We start from the raw sequence: 24201 nt of genomic DNA, 5'->3' as shown, positions 1-24201 counted from the left end.
GTCGTTCTTTCGACTGAAATGACTACCTTTATAAAAATGACTTGTAACCTGTAATTCCGACTATAAACCTATACTTTTTCTGTTTAGATTCATAAAATAGAGTTCAATATGAAACCATAGCAATTTGATTCACTCAAAACGGATTTAAAACGAAGAAGTTATGGGTAAAACAAGATTGGATATTTTTTAATTGTTGTAGCTACGGAAAATATTGTAACAATTCTATACAAATCATATCCTAGCTAACTTATATTGTATTATACATGTATTCTAATATATTATGTACTCTTGAGATACCATAGACACGTATGCAAATGTTTTGACATATCATATCGACCCATCTATATATATTATTTGGAACAACCATAGACACTCTATATGCAGTAATGTTGGAGTTAGCTATACAGGGTTGAGGTTGATTCTAAAAATATATATAGTTTGAGTTGTGATCTAGCCTGAGACGTGTATACACTGGGTCGTGGATTGATTCAAGATAATATATATCGATTTATTTCTGTACATCTAATTATGGACAACTAGTTGTAGGTTACTAACAACGACAGCTGACTTAATAAACTTAAAACAGTAAAACGTATTAAAAATGTTGTAAATATATTTTGAACATACTTTGATATATATGTACATATTTGTTATAGGTTCGTGAATCGACCAGTGGCCAAGTCTTACTTCCCGACGAAGTAAAAATCTGTGAAAGTGAGTTATAGTCCCACTTTTAAAATCTAATATTTTGGGATGAGAATACATGCAGTTTTATAAATGTTTTACGAAATAGACACAAGTAAATGAAACTACATTATATGGGTGAATGAGCGAAGCCGAATATGCCCCTTTTGCTTGGTAGCCTAAGAATTAGTAAACCGATCTACTAATTGACGCGAATCCTAAAGATAGATCTATTGGGCCTAACGAACCCCATCCAAAGTACCGGATGCTTTAGTACTTCGAATTCGTTTTTATCATGTCCGAAGGATTTCCCGGAATGATAGGGGATATTCTTATATACATCTTGTTAATGTCGGTTACCAGGTGTTCACCATATGAATGATTTTTATCTCTTTGTATGGGATGTATATTGAAATATGAAATCTTGTGGTCTATTATTATGATTTGATAATATATAGGTTAAACCTATAACTCACCAACATTTTTGTTGACGTTTTAAGCATGTTTATTCTCAGGTGATTATTAAGAGCTTCCGCTGTTGCATACTAAAATAAGGACAAGATTTGGAGTCCATGCTTGTATGATATTATGTAAAAACTGTATTCAAGAAACTTATTTTTGATGTAATATATTTTTATTGTAAACCATTATGTAATGGTCGTGTGTAAACGGTATATTTTAGATTATCATTAGTTGATAATCTACGTAATGCTTTTTAAACCTTTATAGATAAAATAAAGGTTATGGTTGTTTTAAAAATGAATGCAGTCTTTGAAAAACGTCTCATATAGAGGTCAAAACCTCGCGACGAAATCAATTAATATGGAACGTTTATAATCAATATGAACGGGACATTTCAGACACTTCGTGATGAATGTTATTATTTAGGCGGGAAAATGATCGACAAAAATAACATTCAAGATAATATTGTTCGTGAAGAATAAGAACGTTTTTTTTTCTTCATGTTTTGTGAAGTAAAATTTAGCCCGATTTAGAGTTTAGGGTTTAGGGTTTAGGGTTTGGTGTTTTGGGTTTATTCCATAAACCCAAAACACCAAACTCTAAACCCTAAACCCTAAACTCTAAACCGTTCGTGTTAAAAACTCAATCTAAATCCTAAATCTAAACCCTAAATTTAAACCCAAAACCCTAAATTTCTAAACCCTAATATCTAAACCCTCTAAACCCTAATATCTAAACCCCAATAGCTAAAACCTCAAAATACGCTCGAAAAACACGATAATTGTTATATATTACTTTTTCGAGCGTTTTCCGCCAAAATAAAAACATTTATCACAAAGTGTCTCTACTAAATGTTCATATTTTCATCTCATCTATAATGTTCGTGAACAAAGTTTTTTCAAAAAACGAAAAAAAAAAAAAAGTTTTTGTTTCCCCCATTTTCTCCCGAATGGTTACTTCCCTCTTGATCCTACCAATATATATATATATATATATATATATATATATATATATATATATATATATATATATATATATATATATACTAGCATTAAACTAATAGGGGTATTTTGGTCCATTAGTATTGGCGGGCATTTCGCCTGAATCAAGGATATTAAGTAACAAACAGTTAAGGAGATACACAACAAAGTCTTATGTTCTATCTATTTTCCCCTTGAACACAAACACACACAACAACCAAAACAAATCATCATCATCATCATCATCATCATCATCATCATAAATACTTCAACAACAAAACCCAAGATACGTACCTATTTGTTTATAATTACCGATTTCTTTGGTTATTATAATGAATGCAGAAATGAATGGAAAGGAGATGTTGGGTGAAAAAAATAATAATAATAATATCAATTATAAATATAATGGCGATCATGAAAAAATAGATTATGTGTATAAAGTGGTGGTGATTGGTGATTCAGCTGTGGGTAAGACACAAATGTTATCAAGATTTACGAGAAACGAATTCTGTTTCGATTCGAAATCTACAATCGGAGTCGAATTTCAAACTAGGACTTTAACTGTTCAGTCCAAAGTTATCAAGGCGCAGATCTGGGATACTGCTGGTCAAGAAAGGTAAGTAAACACAACAGTACACTTTATCTTTTTTAATTTAAATACTTTATGAAATTTGTTGTGGATTAATTATAAGTAAGACTGTCGTCTAATTAGTTATTAGCTAGTAGATGAATTTTGGAATACATTTACTTGAATAAGTAAAGAGGTGATTATATTTTAACACGTACATTTCTTAGTTACTATCTCGTGATCGTCAAATATTTTGTTTAATGGATACAAATAATGTATGCATATGAATATGATTGGTGAATAGGGAAAAAAATAATGAATATTTTTAAAGAGAATTCAGGCTCATTGCTACAGTAACCCGTCTTACCTTTACACTAGAATTTTCTTGAATAAGTAAAGAGGTGATTGAATTTTAACACACGCATTTCATAGTTACTATCTCATGATCGTCAAATATATTGTTTAATGGATACAAATATTGTATGCATATGATTGGTGAATAATGGGAAAAAATAATGAAAATTCGTAGAAAGACACTTCACGCCGATCACTACAGTAACCCGTCTTGCCTTTTAGAATATATAGAATATACTCCGTATTCAGTATCAATATTTATAATCATCTGTGAGTGGAGTATATTTTAACAATAATCTGCAGAATACTATACTATCTATTATCAAAAGGACGATGATAGTTTCATAATTTTTGTTAATTACACTATAATTATGTATATATTACTATATATATATGTATAGTAGAAATACTTGATGCATATTTATAGTAATTTTAGCAAGTTTAATAATTAATGATAGAAATAATAATAATAACTTTAACCTTATCAAAATCAAGAGACCAATAGATTAGCATGGATTGTGAGAGAAACTAGAAGCGTTTCCGAGCATAGGCAAGATGGACAACCGCCTAGGACTCAAAAATTTAGAAGAGCCTAAATTTTTTAATATATTCTCAAAGTATTCAATTAAAATATATAAAAAGACTGTTAGAGAACAAAATATTTGAGAATAAAACACTTTGATAAGAATGACTTGAAAACTTTTTTTGTATTGATCAATTTTAGTATTATCTTTTTGTATGTAATAGAAAATTTAACGTGGGGTCTATTTTCGTTTTCACCCAGGGCCTTCAAATTACGGCCCTGAGAGAAACCTTATCGTAGTTTTATAACTCGGCCATTTTTAAAAAAAAACTTTTTTCTTCTGAACAGCACGCATTTATTTGATGTCTAAATTTAAATTTAATAATTGAATACAATGCATATCTACATTTACCAGTCTGGTAGATAAGACATCAATTCATTCATGTTGTCTATTTGTTTTTTGTGTATTTAATAAAAAGACAAAATTGCATGGGGTCCCTGTGTTATGTTCGAAATAACAAGCGGGGTCCAAATAATTTTTTTCACTTTGAAGGGTCACTGTGGTTTGCACTTGTTTCATGGGGGGTCCAATTCGCTAACACCGTTAATTTATTCAGTTGAATCTGATCATGTGCACTGCACATGAGGGTAAAAATGTCCTTTCATCAATTTCTTTTCTTTTTCTTTATTCCTTTTTTCTTCTCATTTCATTCCTCCCAATTTTTTCATAACCTGCAACTTATCAGATCAATACAAAAATATACCCTAACCATATCAAATCAAAACCCAAAAAAATCATGGTGATGTATGTATTTGAGGCTCACAACCTGTAGGCCTGTAACCTGCAACTTGGCATGTCCCCTGGTGATATAAATTTTTTGGTGATGTATGTATTTGAGGCTCACAACCTGCAGGCCTTGCTTCAATAAACCAAAAGGGTACCAATCATGATAACGATTATTCTCAAGCATAGCACTATTAATGGGTTACTTAGATTTAGGTCTGCACCAGACACAACCAATAATTCGAATAAAAATCAATTGATAAATTCTAACCTTATTTTCAGATCGGAATTTGATTCATCAAGAACAAATATTATCCTTTTAATCTTCATAAATTCCGACCTGTATCTCCGCCGACTAGCGATTTGATGAAACGCATCAGATCTGGTGTTTAGTGATTTGATTTATACGGAGTCGTAAAGGTGATTTTGCTAAATCGATCATGAGATTGAAGAAATTAAGGAGAAATGTTTATGGCATATGAGCTATGATCGAGCTTGGATTTGAGAAATTAAGGATTCGAGCACCATTGTCATGTTACTAAACACCACCATCACTGATCTCTTCTTTTGTTTTTTTCAATTTGTGCAAGGGATTCAAGCACCACCGTTTACTTTTTGTTACAAAAAAAAGATCTGGATAAGGAAGAGAACATTAGGAAGATAATTAGATTTGAAAGGGAAAGTAAAGTGTAATGGACCATTTTACCCTCACATGCATTGCATGTGACATAATTTAACAGAAAAGATAACACCAGTTAGCGAATTGGACCCCCATAAAACAAGTGCAAACCACAGTGACCCCCCAAGGTGAAAAAATGAAACACCCTGCTCTTCTTTTTTTTTTTTTTTTTTTTTTTAAAATCACAGCGGAAGTCTTGATTCACATAAATACCTTTAGTTAATTACGAACATGATTATCACAAATCATAAGCTAGTTACTTATTACAAACAACCGGTGTTACGTTAAACAACTAGTTACATATTTATAAAAGTTAAGACATCAGAGTTCGTCTTGTCAAACATATCGTCAACCCAACTCCCGTCCCTACCAGCACTAAGATCGAAAACCTGCAAGGGAGGAGGTGAGGGGGGTTAGCACGAGGCTAAATGAATAGAATCATCTAACAGATCTAGCATACAGTACCAACTTGTACAACTACAGCAACTACAACAATCCATAACAGGCAACTGACAACTAATAACTAGCAACTATCAACTGGCAACAATCAACTAGCAACTATGCTCCAACTAGAGACTCGGCGGCTTGTACGAGCACACGACCACTAGCTGATCAGTCTAGCGTCTACCGAAAGTCCTTACTACTGAATCCCCAGTATAGTAAATCCACACGCAGGTGATGCGTCATTCAGCACTATACTCAACAAACAGTAGCCAACTGGACCCAACCACAACAAGGTTGACCTCTCTGAGCTGAACCTAACAACAATAGGTTCCAACAGGCAACTACAACTTGTGCACACAACTGTTAAGCAACTACCACTACGAACAACTGTTCCTACGACTAGCATGGCAACTCTACGATGATCATTATTACAACATATCTACTAAGCATAGCAACTATAACAGTATAACATAGTAGCACAACTTGCTACTGTATACTACACCCGGAGATAATCCCACTCACCGATTACCAGCAAATGAGAAGGTGTTCAGCTATCTAATCACTGAACCTTCTCTGTCTCCTTTTCTCCTGAGAAATACATATACACGAGTAAGTTTATGTCCATAAACACTAAATAACACAAATATAGAAATTTTGTCAGAAAATCTGTCCGCTAAAATTTTTCTCCTTAACACTTATGCACTTTTGAAATTTACATCAAAATCTCAAAATACAAACGGACAGCATAACGGCTATAAATCAACACTTAGTAAAAATTTCACTGTCTAAGACCATCGGTCGATCGTCAGAGACTATCGGCCGATCGTCACTACTCCATCGGCCGGTGGACTACACCATCGGTCGATCGTTACATTTTCAACCGTTCGTCGAAGGACTTCCACCATCGGTCGATCGTCTAGTCCGTCGACCGATCGTCTCACTCCATCGGTCGATGGTCAGAGACCATCGACCGAGGGTAGTTCATCTGCAGAAGCTGAAGCCAAAGTGACGGGTTTCACCCAAATTCATCCAATTCTTGCTCTAGAGCTCGATTTTTTACCTCAAAACTGACCAAATCTAAGACACTATACATCAAGAAACATAAACCCACAAGATTTGGACTCAACCAACATCAAATTCAACTCTTTTGACCCAAATTACCCACTTTGTAAAAACTATCACAAAACCCAATTTTCTTGAAGATTAAATCATGAAAACTTGTGATTCTTACCTTGATAGAATCAGTAGATCATAAGGAACACGAAAATGTAAATGATTTGAGCTCAAGAACAAAGATTAAAAATTAGGGTTTGGTAGGATGGAGAGGTGAGTGAACGGGTGGTTTGGGGAATTTTCTAGAAAATGGAAGAATAACCCTCCCACCAAACACTTATGAGTCTTAAAACTCATACATCACAACACACGGGTATTTATCAGTTATCTGATATCTTTCGTACATCATTTGACAACCCAAACGAAGTCCAAATTCAACAAACGAACCTGTTCTGTGACCCTTGTCACAAACTGGTCTCAACTAAATAACCAAATAATTATAAACATATAATTATTAAAATCACTAATTACACCATACCCTAAGGGTACAATGGTCATTTCATCTAGGCCCAAAACGCGGGTGTTACAAAAAATTCTTTTGGACCCCGCTTGTTATTTCGAACATACCACAGGGACCCCCCGTGCAATTTTGTCTAATAAAAATTCTCTAATAATGTGGTACTATGATTTTGACCGATCAATAATAAATTAGTTATTGTTGCTCGCTTAATTAGTTTATACTGATGTGTGGAGCTGATTTGGGACCAAAGTAGCTTGGAAGCCCATAAATTGTTTAATTTTAAGACACTGATTTGCTAAATAAAAACACATAGAAATTCCTCTTAATTAATGCAAATAATCCGTTACTCAAAACATCATATTGCTAAAAAATGCAAGGCTATCTTTTGCAATTTTACATTTACATTCAATTGAATAATACAAAGTACACAAGTTTTATTTAGATGTAAAAGTACATATATACACTATAGAAATATTTAGAATTAATGTAAACAGTTGTCATGAAATACTACTACATTTTTGCAAACAGTATAAAGTATTTTGGGGTAAGATCTAAACATATATAGACCATATGGAGTGATAAATTGTAATACATAAAAGTCTACATCTGTTTTATCAAATGATTGTTTTAACTCAATATTTCAAATTAAAGATAAATAAAGATATATAAAAACTTATACATAGTACTAAAGATTTTATTGTGATAATGTAAACATTATTAGACAACAAGAAAGATGTAGCAATATCGTTGGCATTTGCATGTGCTATCCCTTTCAATGCCATCTGAAATAGGCCCCATTTTGATTACATTTTGATTATACAATCTCTCATTTTAATTAAATAGTAGTATTAACGTTCAATTATTCTAGCAATTATGAAAGGCGTAGTTGTGAATTATTTTAAGCTATACTAATTAATTAATTAATAGTTGTTACTTGGTATGTAAAATAGATACCGAGCGGTAACTAGTGCATATTACAGAGGAGCATTGGGGGCAATGTTGTTGTACGATATCACAAAACGACAATCATTTGATCATGTCGCAAGATGGGTTGAAGAGCTTCGAGTTCACGCTGATAATTCGGTTGTTATTGCTTTAATTGGTAACAAAGCTGATCTTGAAGCTAAACGCGCAGTTTCATCTGAAGATGCTTTAGAGTTTGCAGAGACTCAAGGTTTATATTTTTTTGAGACGTCTGCGCTCACTGGTGACAATGTAGAAGCTGCTTTTTTTAAGTTACTTGAAGAAATATATTTTGTGGTTGCCAAGAAGACTTTGGATCAAGAATATGGGAAAGCAAACGGGGATTCATTGACATTAAAAGGGTTAAAAATCGATGTTAATGGTAATCGGGATTTGGAGATTAGTGAGATGAAAAAGGTGTCATCTTGTTCTTGTTAAATTGTTTGTAATCAAAAATATGTTTCACCTAATTTGATTGTTTATGCTGTTTTATACTATGTGGTATGTTGTTTGTAGTGCATATGATTGAAAAGAAGCTAAACCTGAAAACCGTTAAAATTGTAAACTTCAGACAATTTTATTGGAAATTAAATTGATTACTACATCAATATGCACGTTCTGTTTATTGCATATATATTTTTTAAAGTGATTTATCGCACCAGCACCATTTGAGTTTTCGTTTTTTCAAAAAAAAAAAAAAAAAAAAATCGCACCAGTTTGGTTTGGTTTTTAGAATTAGGGCCCTTAATAAATAATTAAATTTACTCCGTAAAAGTCTACACTAAATAAACTGCCTAATATATATAAACATGTCAATCCAACCACCATTTGGGTGCACATAATTGTAGTCATATTTGGTGCACACGATTATTCGGAGTAGTAATCAACAGTCCCATAATATGGTCATTTTTATGTTATGTAATTTAATAATAAATGAAATGAAATTAAAAAGGGAAATGTATTGAGTGACCATACGGTCCATACGGACACTGCAGAACGTGTCGACTTATAAGTTATAAGACTCTTATCACCAAGTTAACCACTTAGCCCAACTCGATCGCACTTTTGGTCCTTTGGTAATCATATTACCTAAACCGTCCACCAGCTTAAACCTCAGCAAAGAAGCAAGAAAAATTAAGGCATCGATGAATGATTAAAAGTTGCTTCAGATTTTCAGTTGGATTCATCGACAGTATATCAAAAAGTGTGGCGGATCATGATTATTAAACTCAGCAAAATTTCCATATCAAATCAAGAAAATCAGACTCGACAATGCACGAGAGTTTACTTAAATATTTACAAATATTTAATATGTCAATTGGAATCCTATTGAGCAAACTGTAGCACATGTTCAGACCGATTGTAACGGCAACAAGTAACGCCGTTACTTGCCTACGTGTAACCAAAGTGACGCTAGAAACCGGAGTAACGGGCCGTTACTTGACGGCGTTACTTTGGCGTTTGTACGAAAGAGACGGGGAAAGCAACGGACGTCTTGGCCACGTGGCAGTCGCTGGTTGGTTGGGCTATATAACCGTTGGAATGGACCGTTTGGATTATATATATATATATATATATATATATATATATATATATATATATATATATATATATATATATATATATATATATATATATAACACTTCAATTCAAACGCACACTCAATAAAAAAAATGTCTAAGTCTCCTAACACTCCTCGCAATCAAGTTAATGATTCCGATTCATAAATGAACAACACAACATCGTTTACAAATCTAGTGATATTCGGGAGTCCAAATGCTCCCGGAGTTTCAAACCGACCTATCCTGACACCTAGTTCACAAAATTTTCCCAACGTTCATCGTAATTTATTCGGCGTAAATCAACCGTTAAATTATGAACAACAACAACAACAACAATGGGCGTTTTATCAACAACGAATGTATCAATCCCAACCGCAAATATTTTCAAACCAACAACAATAAATGTTACCAAACCAACAACAACAAGTGTTGCAAACACAAACGCTACCACAAACACAAGATCGACAAGGGTTGAAGAATTTATGGATAAAATGGAAGTAGTGTCATCAAAAAAGATAGAGTCGCATGACAAATTCAATGAGTATGTTAAAATGAAAACCGCGCTAGCACACATGGATTTGTTGGGGAGATCAGCGTCAACATTGGAAGACCCCGAAGATAAGATACATCTTCAAAATCTAAAAAAGTATGTTCGTAGTCAAATGATAGATTTCATCCCGCCGAATCACGATGAGTAGTTTATGTTTGTACGCCTTTTTTATGAATTTAATAATTGTAATTTTTATTTTTTAGGATTTTTAATTATGTACTTTTTTTATTAGTGAAGGTATTAAAAAATCGTGTTTTTTATTTAATTTATGATGTCATTTTTTATTTTTTATTTATAAAACTATAAATAATATAAATACAAATAAATAAAATAGGAAAAAGAAAAATAAAATGTTACCTCACCATTTCACTAAAAGTAACACAAAAAAAAAGAAACACCACCACTACTTCATTCAAAAAGTAACACATCATACTCATCAAAAAAGTGCAAAAAAGGCAAGTAACACCACAAGTAACACCACTCACCATTACAAATAGTCTTTGTAATTTTTGATAATAAAAGATTTCATGTTGGAAAATATTCCCTACATTTACATTTACAATAAGTATATTAGCCACCAGCTATGAATAGTACCCAGCTATAGTACTTTTTTTTTTTTTTTTTAATAACTTAGTTTTCCCCATTCAAATTTTCCGGCCCAACGAAGTGGGCCAACTGGCCACTTCCTAGTTTTGAATATTGATCAGGCAAGTCTCCTAGTCAACTAATACATTCATAATATTCTAAATTGCTAAGATTTTACTTGATCATGGGGAATTAAGTGATTAATATGTATCCTCGAAACTTTATAATAAATATATTAAATAAAGAGTCTATTACAAAATGTTAAAAGGGTACAAATGGATGGCATCGGCTCGGGTTTGAGCCGGATTTAGGTAATCCCAGACCCGAACCAGATTAAAAAAATTCGTCCCAATCCCGGACCCGTCGGGTCCTCATTTATTACTAACTAGCGGGTAAACGGATTTCTCCATGGGTATTTGGTTCCCCATTTACTTACGAGCTATCGGGGTAAACGGGTTTTATCACGGGTGTACGAGTCTTAATCGGGTATACGGTTCGGGTAATCGGGTATACGGGTCGAGTAATCGGGTATACAGGCCGAGTAAGCGGGAATACGGGCCAGTATATGGACTCGGGTATTTTTTCGGGTATATGGCTGGGTAACCGGGTTTGTATATAAAACCATCCGCGAATCCGAACCCGCGAAAAAATTTAAAATCATTCAACCTCGCCCAAAAATATCGGGTTTCGAGATTAATTCCCCATCGAGTATGGGTTTTTTTTGCCATCCCTAGGTACAAATGCCTTGTTTTTTTGCTATATATATATATATATATATATATATATATATATATATATATATATATATATATAAACAATCGGACAGATTACAAATGAACAAATTTGATGATCTGAATTGACAGACATTAAACGTTACATGAGTCTACCAAATTGAAAGTAACAACACCATTACAACATGAATGATAAACATAAGCAACTAGAAACAATCAAATTGCATCCCTGCCAATTTAACAACCCGTTCATATCGATTATAAACGATTCACATCAGTTGATTACATTGCGAGGTTCTGACCTCTATATGATACATTTTGAAATGTCCCGTTCATATTGATTATAAACGTTCCAAATTAATTGATTTCGTTGCGAGGTTTTGACCTTTATATGAGACGTTTTTCAAAGGCTGCATTCGATTTTAAAACAAACCATAACTTTTAAAATATTACAACGATTATCAAATAATGATAATCTAAAATATAGCGTTTTCACACGACCATTACATAATGGTTTACAATAATATTACACATTAATATATGCCTTCGAATGCAGTTTCTAAACAATATTATACAAGCATGGACTCCAAATCTTGTCCTTTATTTAGTATGCAATAGCGGAAGCTCTTAACAATCACCTGAGAATAAACATGCTTAAAACGTCAACAAAAAATGTTGGTGAGTTATAGGTTTAACCTATATATTTATCAAATTGTAATAATAGACCACAAGATTTCATTTCTAATAAATACACATCTCGTATCAGGCATTTCGCAAACTGCATAGAGATAAAAATCATTCATATGGTGAACACCTGGTAACCGACCTTAACAATATGCATATAGAATATCCCTTATCATTCCGGGACTCCCTTCGGACATGATAAATTAGAAGTACTAAAGCATCCGGTACTTTGGATGGGGCTTGTTGGGCCCAATAGATCTATCTTTACGATTCACGTCAATTAGGGTGTCTGTTCCCTAATTCTTAGATTACCAGACTAAAAAGGGGCATATTCGGTTTAATAATTCAACCATAGAATGTAGTTTCACGTACTTGTGTCTATTTTGTAAAACATTTATAAAACTACATGTATTCTCATCCCAAAAATATTAGATTTAAAAAGTGGGACTATAACTCACTTTCACAGATTTTTCCTTCGTTGGAAATAAGGCTTGGCCACTGGTCGATTCACGAACCTATAACAAATGTGTACATATATATCAAAGTATGATTGAAATATATTCACAACATTTTTTATTATGTTTTTATGATTTAAGTTTGTTAAGTTAGCAGTCCTCGTTAGTAACCTACAACTAGTTGTCCACAATTAGATGTACAGAAATAAATCAATATATATTATCTCGAATCAATCCACGACCCAGTGTATACAAGTCTCAGGCTAGATCACAACTCAAAGTATATATATTATTTTGGAATCAACCTCAACCCTGTATAGGTAACTCAAACATTACTGCATATAGAGTGTCTATGGTTGTTCCGAAATATATATATAGATGGGTCGATATGATATGTCAAAACATTGTATACGTGTCTATGGTATCCCAAGATTACATAATATATATATAATACAATATAAATTAGTTAGGATATGTTTAGTCTAGATTTGTTACAAAATTTTCGTAGCTAAAACTAGCAAATTTATCCAATTTTGTTTTACACGTTATTTCTTCGTTTCAAATCCGTTTTGAGTGATTCAAGTTGCTATGTTTTCATAATGAACTGAAATTTATGAAACTAAACAGATAAAGTATAAGTTTATAGTCAGAAATACAGGTTACAAGTCATTTTTTAAAGAGGTAGTCATTTCCGTCGAAAGAACGACATCTTGATGACCATTTTAAAAAACATACTTTCACTTTGTGTTTAACCATGATTTTTGGATATAGTATCATGTTCATATGTAATATCATTTTTCCATAAAACAAATTCCAATTCAAAGATTATGATAGTTTTTATTTTTCTAACCCAAAACAGCCCCCGGTTTCACTACGACGGCGTATGTCCGGTTTTACGGTGTTCTTCGTGTTTCTAGGTTTTAAATCATTAAGTTAGCATATCATATAGATATAGAACATGTGTTTAGTTGATTTTAAAAGTCAAGTTAGAAGGATTAACTTTGTTTGCGAACAAGTTTAGACTTAACTAAACTATGTTCTAGTGATTACATTTTCAAATCTTCGAATAAGATAGTTTTATATATATGAATCGAATGATGTTATGAACATCATTACTACCTCAAGTTTAGTAGGTAAACCTACTGGAAGTGACAAAAATTGATCTAGCTTCAAAGGATTCTTGGATGGCTTGAAAGTTCTTGAAGTAGAATCATGACACGGAAACAAGTTCAAGTAAGATTATCACTCGAAATAAGATTGTTATAGTTATAGAAATTGAACCAAAGTTTGAATATGAGTATTACCTTGAATTAGAAAGATATCTTACTCTAAATAAGAAAGATTTCTTGAGATTGGATGATCACTTGAAATGGATTAGAAAGCTTGGAAGTAGACTTGTAAACTTGAGAGTATTCTTGATTTTATGAAACTAGAACTTATAGAATTTATGAAGAACACTTAGAACTTGAAGATAGAACTTGTGAGAGATCAATTATATGAAGAAAATTGAAGAATGAAAGTGTTTGTAGGTTTTTTTGGTCGTTGGTATATGGATTAGATATAAAGGATGTGTAAGTTTGTTTTCATGTAAATAATTCATGAATGCTTTATAATATTTTTTGTAATTTTGTGAGATATTTCATGCTAGTTGCCAAATGATGGTTCCCACATGTTTAATGACTCACATGGGCTACTAAGGAGCTGATCATTTAAGTGTATATACCAATAGTATATACATCTAGAAGCTGTGTATTGTACGAGTATGAATACGGGTGCATACGAGTAGAATTGTTGATGAAAATGAATGAGGATGTAATTGTAAGCATTTTTGTTAAGTAGAAGTACTTTGATATGTGTCTTAAAGTCTTTCAAAAGTGCACAAATACATCTAAATACACTACATGTATATACATTTTAACTGAGTCGTTAAGTCATCGTTAGTCGTTACATGTAAGTGTTGTTTTGAAACCTTTAAGTTAACGATCTTGTTAAATATAATTAATTCATTGTTATTATACTTAAATGAGATGTTAAATTGTTATGTTAACATGATAACATGGTGTATGAATATATCTTAACATCATATATATATATATATGTTAAAATACTATTACAACGATTATCGTTACATACATATATTGTTTCGAAATCCTTAAGTTAGTAGTCTCATCTTACTTGTATAGTTCATTGTTAATACACTCAATGATATACTTAATTATCATTTTATCATGTTAAATATAGTATATCAATATCTTAATACAATACATATGTATTAGTAAGACGTTGTTATAATGATAATCGTTATGTATATCGTTTCGAGCTTCATAATTCAATATTCTCATTTTTATGTATATCACTCATTGTTAATATACTTAGTGAGATACATACTTATCATAAACTCATTGTTAACCATATATATATATATATATATATATATATATATATATATATATATATATATATATATATATATATATATATATATATATATATATATATATATATATATATATCATGTGGTTTTTTACAAGTTTTAACTTTCGTGAATCGCCGGTCAACTTGGGTGGTCAATTGTCTACATGAAACTCATTTCAAATAATCAAGTCTTAACAAGTTTGATTGCTTAACATGTTGGAAACATTTAATCATGCAAATATAGTTTTCATTTAATATATAATCATGGAAAAGTTCGGGTCACTACAGTACCTACCCGTTAAATAAATTTTGTCCCGAAATTTTAAGCGGTTGAAGGTGTTGACGCATCTTCTGGAAATAAGTGCGGGTATTCCTTCTTTATCTGGTATTCACGTTCCCAGGTGAACTCGGGTCCTCTACGAGCATTCCATCGAACCTTAACAATTGGTATCTTATTTTGCTTAAGCCTTTTAACCTCACGATCCATTATTTCGACGGGTTCTTCGATGAATTGAAGTTTTTCATTGATTTGGATTTCATCTAGCAGAATAGTGAGATCTTCTTTAGCAAAATATTTCTTCAAATTCGAGACGTGGAAAGTGTTATGTACAGTTGCGATTGTTGAAGTAACTCAAGTCGGTAAGCTACTGGTCCGACATGATCTATAATCTTTAATGGCCCAATGTACCTTGAATTTAGTTTCCCCCGTTTACCAAATCGAACAACGCCTTTCCAAGGGGAAACTTTAAGCATGACCATCTCCCCAATTTCAAATTCTATATCCTTTATTTTAATGTCCGCGTAACTCTTTTGTCGACTTTGGGCAGTTTTCAACCGTTGTTGAATCTGGATGATCTTCTCGGTAGTTTCTTGAATTATCTTCGGACCCGTAATTTGTCTATCCCCAACTTCACTCCAACAAATCGGAGACCTGCACTTTCTACCATAAAGTGCCTCAAACGGTGCCATCTCGATACTTGAGTGATAATTGTTGTTGTAGGAAAATTCTACTAACGGTAGGTGTCGATCCCAGCTGTTTCCAAAGTCAATAACACATGCCCGTAGCATGTCTTCAAGCGTTTGTATCGTCCTTTCAATCTGCCCATCAGTCTGTGGATGATAGGCAGTACTCATGTCTAGACGAGTTCCTAATGCTTGCTGTAATGTCTGCCAAATCCTTGAAACAAATCTGCCATCCCTATCAGAGATAATAGAGATTGGTATTCCATGTCTGGAGACAACTTCTTTCAAGTATAATCGCGCCAACTTCTCCATTTTGTCATCTTCTCTCATTGGCAAAAAATGTGCTGATTTGGTGAGACGATCGACTATTACCCAAATAGTATCATAACCACTTGTAGTCCTTGGCAATTTAGTAATGAAATCCATGGTAATGTTTTCCCATTTCCATTCTGAGATTTCAGGTTGTTGAAGTAGACCTGATGGTTTCTGATGTTCAGCTTTGACCTTAGAACACGTCAAACATTCTCCTACATATCTCGCAATATCGGCTTTCATACCCGGCCACCAAAAATGTTTCTTGAGGTCCTTGTACATCTTTCCCGCTCCGGGATGTATTGAGTATCTGGTTTTATGTGCTTCCCCAAGTACCATTTCTCTCACATCTCCAAACTTTGGTACCCAAATTCTTTCGACTCTATAACGGGTTCCGTCTTCTCGAATATTAAGGTGTTTCTCTGATCCTTTGGGTATTTCATTCTTCAAATTCCCTTCTTTTACAACACCCTGTTGCGCCTCCTTTATTTGAGTAGTAAGGTTAGTGCGAATAATTATATTCATAGCTTTTACCCGTATAGGTTCTCTGTCCTTTCTACTCAAACCGTCGGCTACCACATTTGCCTTCCCCGGATGGTAACGAATCTCGAAATCGTAATCATTTAATAACTCAATCCACCTATGCTGCCTCATGTTCAGTTGTTTCTGATTAAATATGTGTTGGAGAATTTTGTAATCGGTATATATAATACTTTTGACCCCATATAAGTAGTGCCTCCAAGTCTTTAATGCAAAAACAACCGCGCCTAATTCCAAATCATGCGTCGTATAATTCTGCTCGTGAATCTTCAATTGTCTAGACGCATAACCAATTACCTTCGTTCGTTGCATTAATACACAACCGAGACCTTTCTTTGAGGCATCACAATATATCACAAAATCATCATTCCCTTCAGGCAATGACAATATAGGTGTCGTAGTTAACTTTTTCTTCAACAATTGAAACGCTTTTTCTTGTTCATCCTTCCATTCAAATTTCTTCCCTTTATGCGTTAATGCAGTCAAGGGTTTTGCTATTTTGGAAAAATCTTGGATGAATCTTCTGTAGTAACCAGCTAATCCTAAAAATTGGCGTATGTGTTTCGGAGTTTTCGGGGTTTCTCATTTTTCAACGGTTTCAATCTTTGCCGGATCCACCTGAATACCTTCTTTGTTCACTATGTGATCGAGGAATTGAATTTCTTCCAACCAAAATGCACACTTTGAAAACTTAGCATACAATTTTTCTTTCCTCAACAACTCTAGCACTTTTCTCAAATGTTCTTCGTGCTCTTGATCTTTCTTTGAGTAGATAAGTATGTCATCGATGAAAACAATGATAAATTTGTCAAGAAATGGTCTACACACTCGGTTCATAAGGTCCATGAACACAGCTGGTGCGTTAGTCAAACCAAATGGCATAACCATAAACTCGTAATGACCGTAACACGTCCTAAAACTGTTTTCAGAATATCATCCTCCTTCACCCGCATTTGATGATATCCAGAACGTAAATCGATCTTCGAATAAACTGATGAGCCTTGTAGTTGATCAAATAAGTCGTCGATTCTCGGTAGTGGATAACGGTTCTTGATGGTAAGTTTGTTCAACTCTCGGTAGTCGATACACAACCTGAATGTACCATCCTTCTTTTTGACAAACAAAACAGGAGCTCCTCATGGTGATGTGCTTGGTCGAACGAAACCACGCTCTAAAAGTTCTTGTAATTGGCTTTGGAGTTCCTTCATTTCACTGGGTGCGAGTCTGTATGGAGCACGAGCTATTGGTGCAGTTCCTAGTACAAGATCTATTTGAAATTCAACGGATCGGTGTGGAGGTAGTCCCGGTAATTCTTTCGAAAATACATCGAGAAATTCTTTTGCGACGGGAACATCATTGATGTTCTTTTCTTTGGTTTGTACTTTCTCAACATGTGCTAAAATAGCATAGCAACCTTTTCTTATTAGCTTTTGCGCCTTCAAATTACTAATAAGATTTAGCTTCGCGTTTCTCTTTTCTCCGTACACCATTAAGGGTTTTCCTTTTTCCCGTACAATGCGAATTGCATTTTTGTAACATACGATCTCTGCTCTCTCCTTTTTCAACCAATCCATGCCAATTATCATATCAAAACTTCTTAATTCTACTGGTATCAAATCAATCTTAAATGTTTCGCTAACCAGTTTAATTTCTCGATTCCGACATGTATTATCTGCTGTAATTAATTTACCGTTTGCTAATTCGAGTAAAAATTTATTATCCAAAGGCGTCAGTGGACAACTTAATTTAGCACAAAAATCTCTATTCATATAGCTTCTATCCGCACCCGAATCAAATAAAACATAAGCAGATATATTGTCAATAAGATACGTACCCGTAACAAGTTCCGGGTCTTCCTGCGCTTTTGCGGCATTAATATTGAAAACTCTTCCGCGGCCTTTCCCATTAGTATTCCCTTGGTTTGGGCAATTTCTAATAATGTGGCCCGGTTTTCCACATTTATAACAAACTACGTCGGCATTATTTGTTCCGACATTATTTGTTTCTTTATTTTTGTTGTTCTTTGGTCCGTAAACCTCACATTTTGCCGCGCCATGACCACTTCTCTTACATTTGGTGCAAATTGTTGTGCAGAACACATTCGGATGGTACTCTGCACACCTGAAGCATGGTTGTTTCTGTTGTTTGTTGTTATTGAAATGGTTGTTGTTGCGATTGTTATTATTGTTGGGACGATGGTTGTAATGGTCATTATTGTTGGGTTGGTTGTTGTTGCGGTTGTTGTTGCAAAATTTGGTGCGATTAAAGTTGTGATTGCTGTGTTGATTGTTAAAATTGTGACCCTTATCACTGGTTTCTTCCCACTTTCTCTTGATTTGTTTCGTGTTGGCTTCTTCGGCCGCCTGCTCTTTAATTCTTTCCTCAATCTGATTTATGAGTTTATGAGCCATTCGACTCGCCTTTTTTATGGAGGCAGGCTCGTGTGAACTTATATCTTCTTGGATCCTTTCTGGTAACCCTTTTACAAATGTGTCGATTTTCTCCTCTTCACCTTCGAACGTTCTTGGGCACAATAAATACAACTCCGTGAATCGTCGTTCGTATGTGGTAATATCGAATCCTTGTGTTCGTAATCCCTTAAGCTCTACTTTGAGCTTATTGACCTCGTTTCTGGGACGATACTGCTCAGTCATCAGATGTTTGAATGCTGACCATGGTAGTGCGTATGCATCATCTTGTCCCACTTGCTCTAGATAGGTATTCCACCATGTTAACGCAGTACCTGTGAAGGTATGCGTAGCGTACTTTACTTTATCTTCTTCAGTACACTTACTTATGGCAAAAACCATTTCAACCTTTTCAGTCCACCGTTTCAATCCGATTGGACCCTCTGTTCCATCGAATTCCAGAGGTTTACAGGCAATGAATTCTTTGTAGGATCATCCTACACAATTTCTTGTGGCGTTATTTGCATTACTAGATTCAGAGTTATTGTTGTTGTTTTGCATTGCAGCCTGTACTGCAGCTATGTTTGCTGCAAGGAAAACACGGAAGTCTTCCTCGCTCATGTTCAAATTCTGACGAGTCGTCGGTGCCATTTCCTTCAAAAATAGCCCAAAAGAATTAAGTTAATCATATATAATATTAAGAGTAGTCAATAGTATTTCGTAGCATAATATGAACTCATTTATAAAAGCTTTTTCTTCATATTAGCGTTTTATAGTTTTAATTCGGGTAGTACCTACCCGTTAAGTTCATACTTAGTAGCTAATATACCATTCAACTACTACAATTCTATATGAAAAACTGATTATAATAATATTTCGCATTCAAGCTTTTATACAATATTTTACAAACTTACAATACCTCTATTATACATATAGCATGAAATATAGTACCCAATAACTTTGATACAAAACAGTGTGACAACAATCCTAGTTAATGCGCAAGTCGTTCAGCAAAGGCAATAAAAACACGTAATTCATAAGTCCAGAAACAAGTCATGCATTCTGATTTTACTAAAACTACTTCCTATCCTTGGTTTTGTGGAACATAACCGTTGTGGCCGTTGACAAGACAGCATGTTGTAACATCGTCAAAGGGACGAGGGTTTAGTAATGTCCAACAGCCCCGATCTAGAAACCTTGTTTCTCACCCCAACTACTAAATCCGTCACTTGTGGGAAGGTTTTATTTAAAAGTTGTAATCCGATTTTCTTTTTCTCACTTCGGTGAGAAGCGAACATCACTAACCCGTAAGCATAACATGCTTCTTTATGTTGCATGTTAGAAGCTCTTTCTAACTCACGAAGTCCTACGTTGGGATATGTTGAGTCAAAATAGGTTCTTAACCCGTAGCGTAAAATTGCATTTGGGTTTCCCGCATTTAACGCTTTAAAGAAAACACGGGGTAACTTACGGTGTCCCCAATGTGATATACCCCATCTTTCAAATGAAAGCCTTATATAAACTAAGGCATGCCTGGAACGTTCTTCAAATGTTCTACAAACTAATTTTGCCGTAAATAATTGTGCCGACGAATTCTGACCGACTTTAGACAAGTTTTCATCAATCATGTCCCCGGGTAAGTCTTCTAAAATTTTTGGTTGTTTATCATTAACGTCCATTGTTTTTATACTGTAAAACAGACGAGAATTAGATTCGTAAAAGGTAATTATCAAATAATACAAGCAATTTTTACATACAACAAGGAAGTATAAACACACTTATATTACATATATTACACCGCACGATTACAACTCTTTATTCCGATTCACTTGTTTCTTCTTCTTCAGACTTAGTTTGTCTCGCTAATTTCCTAGGGATATATGGTGCTCCCCTAATACGAGCCGTTCTTTTCACAAATGGTCTAGAAGGACCAGGTGGCTTAGATGTTCCCGGGTTATAGCTAAAACTTAAGAAATACGGGTGTTGACGGTATTTTCCATCGGGACATTTTATGTTAATATAGAGGTCATCGGGGTTGGACTCGGGTTTTTCTATTTTTATGCCTTTTCCCTTATTATTTTCTTTTGCCTTTTCAAATTGTGTCGGGATAATTTCTATAACACCATCGGAATCCTCATCGGGATCCGATTCATCGGAAAATTGGTAATCTTTCCAATATTTTGCTTCCTCGGCAGAAACACCATTGACCATTATTAATTTTGGTCCATTGGTTGAGGATTTTCTTTTATTTATCTGTTTTTCAGTGGTTTCTAATATTTCCTCCCCCGGAACCTCTTCTTCTTCGGGTTCCTCTTCTTCGGGTTCCTCTTCTTTCGGTTCCTCTTCTTCCGGTTCCTCTTGGGGAATTTGTGAATCTTCCCAATATATATTCGACTCTTCATTATCATTAGGTGAGTCGATGGGATTTGTATTAGAGGTAGACATCTATCACACAATATCAAACACGTTAAAAGATTAATATATCACATAATATTTCTATGTTAATAATATATAGTTTCCAACAACAACAAAAATGTTAAGCAATCGTTTTTAAAGAAAACACGGTCGAAGTCCAGACTCACTAATGCATCCTAACAAATTCGGTTAGACACACTAATGCAAATTTCTGGTTCTCTAAGACCAACGCTCGGATACCAACTGAAATGTCCCGTTCATATTGATTATAAATGTTCCATATTAATTGATTTCGTTACGAGGTTTTGACCTCTATATGAGACGTTTTTCCAAGGCTGCATTCGATTTTAAAACAAACCATAATTTTTAAAATATTACAACGATTATCAAATAATGATAATCTAAAATATAGCGTTTTCACACGACCATTACATAATGGGTTACAATAATATTACACATCAATATATGCCTTCGAATGCAGTTTTTAAACAATATTATACAAGCATGGACTCCAAATCTTGTACTTTATTTAGTATGCAACAGCGGAAGCTCTTAACAATCACCTGAGAAAAAACATGCTTAAAACGTCAACAAAAAATGTTGGTGAGTTATAGGTTTAACCTATATATTTATCAAATTGTAATAATAGACCACAAGATTTCATTTCTCATAAATACACATATCGTATCAGGCATTTCGCAAACTGCATAGAGATAAAAATCATTCATATGGTGAACACCTGGTAACCGACCTTAACAATATACATATAGAATATCCCCTATCATTCCGGGACTCCCTTCAGACATGATAAATTCGAAGTACTAAAGCATCCGGTACTTTAGATGGGGCTTGTTGGACCCAACAGATCTATCTTCTGGATTCGCGTCAATTAGGGTGTCTGTTCCCTAATTCTTAGATTACCAGACTAAAAAGGGGCATATTCGGTTTAATAATTCAACCATAGAATGTAGTTTCACGTACTTGTCTCTATTTTGTAAAACATTTATAAAACTGCATGTATTCTCATCTCAAAAATATTAGATTTAAAAAGTGGGACTATAACTCACTTTCACAGATTTTTCATTCGTTGGAGATAAGACTTGGCCACTGGTCGATTCACGAACCTATAATAAATGTGTACATATATATCAAAGTATGATTGAAATATATTCACAACATTTTTTATTATGTTTTTATGATTTAAGTTTGTTAAGTTAGCAGTCCTCGTTAGTAACCTACAACTAGTTGTCCACAGTTAGATGTACAGAAATAAATCAATATATATTATCTCAAATCAATCCATGACCCAGTGTATACAAGTCTCAGGCTAGATCACAACTCAAAGTATATATATTATTTTGGAATCAACCTCAACCCTGTATAGCTAACTCAAACATTACTGCATATAGAGTGTCTATGGTTGTTCCGAAATATATATAGATGGGTCGATATGATATGTCAAAACATTGTATACGTGTCTATGGTATCTCAAGATTACATAATATATATAATACAATATAAATTAGTTAGGATATGTTTAGTCTAGATTTGTTACAAAATTTTCGTAGCTAAAACTAGCAAATTTATCCAATTTTGTTTTACCCGTTATTTCTTCATTTCAAATCCATTTTGAGGGATTCAAGTTGCTATGGTTTCATAATGAACTGAAATTTATGAAACTAAACAGATAAAGTATAACTTTATTGTCAGAAATACAGGTTACAAGTCATTTTTTAAAGAGGTAGTCATTTCCGACGAAAGAGCGACATCTTGATTACCATTTTGAAAAACATACTTTCACCCTGTGTTTAACCATGATTTTTGGATATAGTATCATGTTCGTATGTAATATAATTTTTCTAGAAAATAAACTTCCAATTCAAATATTAAGATAGTTTTTATTTTTCTAACCCAAAACAGCTCCCGGTTTCACTACGACGGCGTATGTCCGGTTTTACGGTGTTCTTCGTGTTTTCAGGTTTTAAATCATTAATCTAGCATATCATATAGATATAGAACATGTGTTTAGTTGATTTTAAAAGTCAAGTTAGAAGGATTAACTTTGTTTGCGAACAAGTTTAGAATTAACTAAACTATGTTCTAGTGATTACATGTTCAAATCTTCGAATAAGATAGTTTTATATATATGAATCGAATGATGTTATGAACATCATTACTACCTCAAGTTTAGTAGGTAAACCTACTAGAAATAACAAAAATTGATCTAGCTTCAAAGGATTCTTGGATGGCTTGAAAGTTCTTGAAGTAGAATCATGACACGAAAACAAGTTCAAGTAAGATTATCACTCGAAATAAGATTGTTATAGTTATAGAAATTGAACCAAAGTTTGAATATGAGTATTACCTTGAATTAGAAAGATATCTTACTCTAAATAAGAAAGATTTTTTGAGATTGGATGATCACTTGAAATGGATTAGAAAGCTTGGAAGTAGACTTGTAAACTTGAGAGTATTCTTGATTTTATGAAACTAGAACTTATAGAATTTATGAAGAACAATTAGAACTTGAAGATAGAACTTGAGAGAGATCAATTAGATGAAGAAAA

At 33.7% G+C, this 24201-nt stretch overlaps 1 protein-coding gene across 1 annotated transcript; it reads left to right on the top strand.

The window, feature by feature from the left end:
• Positions 1–2470: 2470 nt before the first annotated feature.
• Positions 2471–8560, top strand: LOC139897134 (ras-related protein RABA3-like). The gene is made up of 2 exons (XM_071879790.1): positions 2471–2742; positions 8002–8560. The coding sequence occupies exons 1-2, from the start codon at positions 2471–2473 to the stop codon at positions 8450–8452; spliced, it is 723 nt and encodes a 240-aa protein (XP_071735891.1). The 3' UTR covers positions 8453–8560.
• The last annotated feature ends 15641 nt before the right edge of the window (positions 8561–24201 follow it).

The sequence above is a fragment of the Rutidosis leptorrhynchoides genome, chromosome 3 (genome assembly GCF_046630445.1).
Source record: "Rutidosis leptorrhynchoides isolate AG116_Rl617_1_P2 chromosome 3, CSIRO_AGI_Rlap_v1, whole genome shotgun sequence".
NCBI classification, from domain to species: Eukaryota; Viridiplantae; Streptophyta; class Magnoliopsida; order Asterales; family Asteraceae; genus Rutidosis; species Rutidosis leptorrhynchoides.
Note: the sequence above shows the minus strand (reverse complement) of the source record. Positions and strands in the feature narration are given on the sequence as shown.

Coding starts and splice junctions, on each gene's coding strand:
- LOC139897134 (XM_071879790.1), top strand. CDS start 2,471: ATGAATGGAAAGGAGATGTTGGGTGAAAAAAATAATAATAATAATATC. Junction 2,743..8,001: donor GATACTGCTGGTCAAGAAAG/GTAAGTAAACAC, acceptor TATGTAAAATAG/ATACCGAGCGGTAACTAGTG.